We start from the raw sequence: 7,193 nt of genomic DNA on the forward strand, positions 1-7,193 counted from the left end.
CCCATTTCACTTCCGTTATGAAAGTAAAATGTTTCAAAAAATATAAAACATTATTGAAAATGCATGGAGGAACTTTGGCCTACTGGAAGTGAGCACAAGATTTCTTGTGCTCAAATGTTTTATATTTTGTAGGCCCAAGTAAGCCTACTGGAGCTTTCGGAAGAACAGCTTGAAGGGCTGCTGTTCCGACAAAACGAAGGGGCAAACTTTGTAAGTGAGCACAAGAAATCTTGTGCTCACTTCCAGTAGGCCAAAGTTCCTCCATGCATTTTCAATAATGTTTTATATTTTGTAGGCCAAAGTAGGCCTACTGGAGCTTTTGGAAGAACAGCTTGAAGGGCTGCTGTTCCGACATGACGAAGGGGCAAACTTTGTACTTGAGAGTGGCGAGGGATTGGGGAGGTTGTTGAGGTCAGCCAAGGGTGGAGATGGTGGACATTTGGATTTGCGCAGCATTTTGCAAGATTAGCTGTGGACATATACACTGTAAAGTGTTTTTGGCATATGTCAGCAGCCAGCCTAAGAAGTGGGCTGATGGAAGCCAAAGTGTGATTACTGGTGGACACAGAAAGATTTTAAGAATTTGAAAGTCTCTGAGTCTTCAGCCATGCTACTGGTGTCGACCATCTTCTTGCCATCTGTCTTCGGCAGGAATTGGGAGTAGTCGACCCCCTGCTGCATGTAGAAGAGGATGTAGGCAGAGTCAGTGTCAATTTCCTCAGAGTGCACCTCCTTACAGCTGCTGTCATTGTAATAGTACCATTTGTCATTGGGGTTCTTTGCGTAGGTCACATAGTGACCTCCTCCCAATACTCCTGAATGACAAGAGATTGCATAGAGATTGTACATGGCCTCCGGGCATCCGTTGTCCCTGTGCTGCGGTAAACTATAGTCAGGATCCATGCTGCTCTCTGTGGTGCAGTCTGAGGTCTGCCCGTTGCTCTGACAGCTTTCCACGCTGTCTCTACTTAGTATCACATCACAGTGGCTACTGGATGCCATCGAGGACTCAATAGGGCCGGCATCCCTGCAGCCAGGGAGAGGCAACCTCAATCCCCCTGCTGCATACCCCTCTATGTCTGCCTTTGTTGTGCTTTGCCTAGGTTCGGACTCTGGGTTAGTGGCCCCCTCCTTGGCACTGCTGTCGGGGTTCTGCTTGCTGTTGGAGAGGCGGTGTCTGCTGTTCTTCCAAAAGAGGCCTCCTGTGCCGCTTTTGGAAGAACTGCTTGAAGGGCTGCCGTTCCGACTAAACAAAGGGGCCAACTTTGTACTTGAGAGTGGCGAGGGTTTGGGGAGGTTGTTGAGGTCAGCCAGGGTGGAGATGGATGACATGTTGTCTTCCCCGACCCTCAGTAGCTCCTCCCCCTTGCTGCGGGGGTGGAGATAGTGTTGCTCCAGATCCCTGGAAGCCAAGAAGGCGGTGGGGTCGAAACTCCCACGGGGAAACTTGACGATCTTCTGAGATTTTTTCCAGCGCCCATTTACGAATTGGAAGCGCTTCAGGTGGACTATCAGGATGGGAGGGAGCCTCCAGAGGTCCAGCTTCTTGGTGGCCAGTTGATGGGTCTTACATTTGGAGCAGCAGTAGAGCTCATCCTCACCCAGTTCCTCCTCGCTGGTAAATGACTTCAGACAGCTGTCCAGACTGATGGGCTCAGCATGCGCCCGGCGAGACTCCTGCACACTGCAGTGTTCCTCCACGATCCTCTCCTGAGAGTTCTGGTAGCGGAGGTGCAGTGCAGTGGGGTCCCAGTCCACAGCGATATAGGCGTATCTCACAGAGGCTCTGTCCTCAGTGCACTCTATAGCACAGCCTCGACAGAACTTGTACCAGGGACACCAGGCACATGAGATGCCATCCTGGCCCACCACTCGTAGCGTGAAGGGATACTGGAAGCCCTTACTATCCTCACAGTCCTGGGTGTGGTTGCCGGCCTCCTGTGGTGGTAGAGGGCTGACTAGTCTGGACACCTGGATCCATACAGCATCATAGAGGTCTTTCTTACTGGTGTGCATGGTGCAGGGGACAATCAGCGGCATTCCGAAGAGACTGAGCCGATTCTTCTGTGATGACAGGAAGTAAAGTTCCGCCTGCATAGATTTCCTGTGCATGGCAATAATGAAGGAGCTCTCCAGGACCAGTGTGATGTGTCCATTGGGTATGCCATCAGCCAGAGGCATGTCTGGGCTACAGGACACCACAGTGCTGGGCTCATCATTGGGGCTGAGGACAGGTTTGGTGCCAATGTCACCATTAGCTGGCATGCCGTTGCATATCGGGCTGATGTCTATCACTGTAGGTGAGGTAAGTGAGTTAGATGAGCCAGTCACTGGGATCTCGAATGCATAGAGAAAGCTGAGACGCACTTTATAGTTGTCCTGGGGTAAGCTCTTGATATTGGAGTTGTTGACCTCAGCCAGCAGGATCTGATCTGGATTCAGGCAGCAGAGTTCACTCATCTGTTTCTTCAGACCTTTGTACTTCTCATTCATGTTCAACCTCAGGCCGTATCTTACCGGGGTGGAGCCATCCAGCTTAATGACAGTGATCTCCAGGTACATGGATCTGTCCATGGGCAGGGGCAGGGACAGGACACTGAAGGGGTCAAAGCGGGCACTGATGTGACCACACGTCTTACACTTCACCTGGGACCTGAGCTGTCCATGGAACAGGTCCACCACGATGGAACGGTTCCTATGCAAGTGGTTCTCCCACGCCTCGGAGGCAACGGAGCTGTCAGGTCTGCCATCGCTGTCCTTCAGCTCTATGTATGGCTTGTCATGCCCGCGGTTCAGGTCTTCATGCAGACCATCCAGGAGGAAGGCCAGTAGCTCCTGGGAATCATGCTCCTGGAAACCGTTGAACCGTGGTTCATACTTTGCTATCATCTGCTTAAGTTTGAATGGAGTTACACTTTTTTGCTTCCCACTCCACAAGTCCATCACCAGGTCACCATAACACTTGGCCATGTGTCCTCGCATCCCAATGGGATTGGTTTTGTTGAGCTCATACAAGTGTCTTTCTGAGATGAAGTAGTCAGTGAGAGGCTTGGTGTTGCTCAAACACTGGATACTTGAGTTCATAAAGCAGGTGTTTCCAAGGTTACTGAGGCCTGTGGCTCCTTTCTCTGTGTGGGCTTTTTGTCTGTCCATTTGACTGCTGTTGGCAATGACAGACTTCTCTTCTGGCCAGCTCATGTCTTTGTTCCTGACCTCAATAAATAAAGATTGTTCATCCTGGATGTGGTCTTCATCATCCAGGAGGGTGAGGTAGTGCTCACTCTTGCACAGCCACAGTCTCATGTCCTCCTCTTTGATGTGGAGTATCTGGGACAGGGCGAGATGGATGTCCTTTATGTTGGCCACGTGGCTGAAACAGCCTGAATAGATTAGCTCCCGCCTCAGAGTGGGACTCCAGTAAGGCACATTACTGTACTCTGGGAATCGCTGTTCCTGCTGCCGCAGGAACAGCAGGTAGCATGGGAAGAGCTCCAGTTCCATTTTGCCTGTCTTACTCTGCTGACTCACAGTTCGTGGCAGGCTAAGGTTGGCACCGTACCAGTCATACAGTGCCTTCCACAAAGGTTTTGGGACCGTCTGAAAGTCTCGTCCTGGCTCCACCAAGGAACGCTTCAGCCTCCCACCCTCCTTGGTTAGAGTGGGGACCTTCATAAGGTCAGCCTTCACCAGAGGCCGGTTGTCGATGGCCCCAGGTCTCGGTGTTATGAGATAGGACGGCAGGTGACTGTTGTCCTCAGAGAAAAAACAGCTATCACCAGGGCTCCGCAGAGAGCTCAGAATGGACGGCTGCTCCATCACAATGCCCTTGTTCCCATATTTGACAAAGGCCTTCCACTGTTGCCACCAGGGCATAGAGATAAGGAACCATTCCTGACCTGGCTGGAACCCATGTCTGTTCTCTCTCTCCAACCAGCCCCTGATTATCTTTCCCTCCTCCTCAGGGGTTGCAGGCCTCAACCCCAGGACTACATGGCAAACCTGGAAGAGCAGGTTGAGGAACTCATTAGCCAGAGTGCTATTCTCACTCCAGATCTGGTAGTCCTCAATGGTCAGGTAACCCAACTTGGTGGTGTCATGCATCTTCAGAATGCCTTCAACTATGTCCGACACACTGCTGTGCAATTCAGGTAGTGTGTCTGTGCGATTGTCTTTCCATACTTCCAGTAGTGCCACAGCCATCTTGCAGAGCTCATCGCGAGACAGCGCCCCGTCTCTGTCCACATCAAACACTTTGAAACAAAATGTCTGCCTTTCAGCGATGGTCCCCCTGCAGCAAGCATACAGACCACAAGTGAACTCTTTCAGGTCAATGTGATTGTCCTGATTCTCATCAAAGGCATGAAACAAACCTTCAGTCATTGAAGCGTGGATGGGTGGAGAGACCAGTGGAGCGAAGGTTTCCAAGTCGAAGCGACCAGTCCTTGACTGGGCTTTCAGTTGACAGTAGCGCTTTTCCAAGTCAATTATATCTGACTCCTTCAAGTGTGTGACACCTGCGAGGGTCTGGTAGAGTGTAGGTGTGTTGTTGTCATCAGTCAGCTTGACACATATACCTCCTGACAGCAGCCATCTAGAGAAGGTGAAGGCCTCCTTGTTTTGCAGGAGCCAGTTCCTGAACCGCTCATAGTTCACCTTCTCCCTCGCAGTGAAGAAATTCCTAAAGGAGGGCGGGACATCCCCATCCAAATCTTTGAGAACATCTTCCATGACATCCTTAGTTGTATAGCCGCCTGGTTCGCTGGCAAACAGGCTGAAGAGATATTTGGCCTTCTCTTCCTCTCGCCCCCTGGTCAGCAGCACCAGACCAACAATCAGGTTGTTGAGGCGCAGGCCTTTTAATGACCCTCCAAATGATGTGTAAATCACCTCTGCAATTTTCTTTGGAACTCCAGCTCCCAGCACTTCATTATGGAAAAACTCCTGGCTCATGTATTGGGAAGGGCCACTGGTTCGCTTGAAGGCATCCTTCAGCCGCTCCAGTTCCACATCAGTGACTCTCTTGACAGCCTCATCATATGTCAGGAAGCCTATGTAGTTAACCCTAGTTGACCCTTGGGACCAGCTGAAGAAAACCATTACATTGCCAGGTGTGTGATGTGTGTGATGAATGTAGTTGCTGGCAGAATGTTCTGTCTTGTCTGTGTACCTATCTCGGTGTCTATCTCGGTTTTATGCCCAAATATTGAGATGACTGATGTCACAGTGCTGATGTCACAGTGCTATGTGGAACTCCATAATGCTGTACATCCATACTGATGTTTGGATTTCCTACTGAAATTATTGTGATCTAGAGTTCTGGCTGTTACGTGGCCCTCACGCCTACGTCACACAATCGATCTGACTGATATGCCCATACATGGAGCTCTCTGTATCTGTCAGTCCATTTCCCATTTATTCCAATATAAGGAGATCCCTGATGTCATCAGTATACAGTATGCCCATATATGGGCATAGGCATGCCCATATATGGGCATAATGATGACATCAGGGATCTCCATATATGTAACTTTAGTTAGAACTACAGGTTTTGTGCCCATAATATGATTTGTTTGCTGATGCCATGATGACACATTGAGGTTAGACAACACACTCCATATTTGGGCGTAGCTGCATTGGGAACTCCTTATATGGTTATGGCTGATTCATGGTGACATGAGCGTCAGCCCACCGGCCGGTCCTCCCTTAAGCCAATTTTAAAATTAATTAAGGATAAATAGAGTATTTTATTTTCATATATTTTAAAACAAAATAATTTCTGATTTGAGCATTACCCCAGGCAACTTGTTGAGTTCTTCAGTTGACATCATTGTAAACAGCAATAAGGACAAGCAGGCTAGTGTCTTTCATTTGTTATTTTAGGTAGGTGAAAGTCATATAACATACATGCTGGATTATATATAACTGCTAGGTAACTAACAGTTATATGGAGCCAGTCTATTTTGTTGCTCATGCAACAGTTATGGAACTCCTTTTTCAATTCACTGACATCACATACTCGTAGGGATAATTGGGTGTCTTGTGATGCATCATTACGTCCCTAAAATTAATGAAATGGAACTGAGAGCATCATATTCAGTGAATATGTGAATAGATCTTTCCATAGATATCACGCTGACATATTTCCAAACGCGGTGTGTACACATCACACATCTGTGGTACGCTCAGCATGTCGCGTAAACACGGAACACTTTTCATCATCCAGTTGCGCCTTGGATGTTAACCCCTTCCAGCCTGGTGTCCCTATGTTGGGCATATCCTTGTACATTTTCAAAGATTTCCGAGAGCAGTAAATCTAAGTTCACGATGCATCACATCGCATTGTGAGCTTGTAGATCAGCTAATTTGTGACACCATCATACTAAATATAAAATAGGGCTTGGGTGATTAAGAGGAATTTATTGTCATATATTGCCTTAACCCATTCAATGGGTTAATGTGTCATTTTAGATTTTAGCTAGATATAGCACATTGGTTGGCTGTTCAAAAATAGAAGAGTTGATATATTACAAGCTCATAGCGCGTCACTTTGAGCCACACCATGAGCTTGTAGATCTGCTATTTTTGAAAAATCGTGAACATTTTTGCAAATCTTTGAATAAATATATTTTTAAAGCGAACATATTACATTTTTTTAAAGATATTTTTGGGGGCTATTTCTGCCTATTTATTGATAGTAGACCAACAGGAAATGGGGGTGACACACAGCAAAGGTCGTCGGGATCGGGAGTCGAACCCGCGACACGCTGCCAGGCATTAGCAGCCTATAGGTGCCCGGACAGTTACGCCAATCGTCCGGTCCAAAAGCGTTAAAAATGTTTTTAACAGAAAGCTGTTAGCATTTAGAAGACATTTTGTAGAATCCGCCTCAGGTCTTAGTGGGTTAATGTTTGCAAATGAATCAGTCCTTAAAAAGAATAGTTTTGGTCCTGGATGTCTGTGTGCCCCCCTCCCCTATAGTGTTAGGCCGCTGGGCTGCAGCCCTTGGGATAGGACAGCCACGTGTGGGTGTGTGTACAGGAAATGGTCCTCACAATGTCTATTTATCACATTTTACTACGATTCTTGTGGGGACAATTGGCCCTCAGAAGTAGTACAGTAATACAAGCACACACACACACACACACACACACACACACACACACACACACACACACACACACACACACACACAC

The 7,193-nt window shown here is 48.0% G+C and overlaps 1 protein-coding gene across 1 annotated transcript; it reads right to left on the bottom strand.

The window, feature by feature from the left end:
- Window positions 1–552: 552 nt before the first annotated feature.
- On the bottom strand, window positions 553–5,097 carry LOC308099503 (ubiquitin carboxyl-terminal hydrolase 32-like; the record flags this gene model as incomplete). The annotated part of the gene is made up of 1 exon (XM_080448248.1): window positions 553–5,097. The coding sequence occupies one exon, from the start codon at window positions 5,095–5,097 to the stop codon at window positions 553–555; it is 4,545 nt and encodes a 1,514-aa protein (XP_080304374.1).
- Between the last annotated feature and the right edge of the window lie 2,096 nt (window positions 5,098–7,193).

This window comes from Gymnoscopelus braueri (genome assembly GCF_963280865.1).
Source record: "Gymnoscopelus braueri genome assembly, chromosome: 13".
NCBI classification, from domain to species: Eukaryota; Metazoa; Chordata; class Actinopteri; order Myctophiformes; family Myctophidae; genus Gymnoscopelus; species Gymnoscopelus braueri.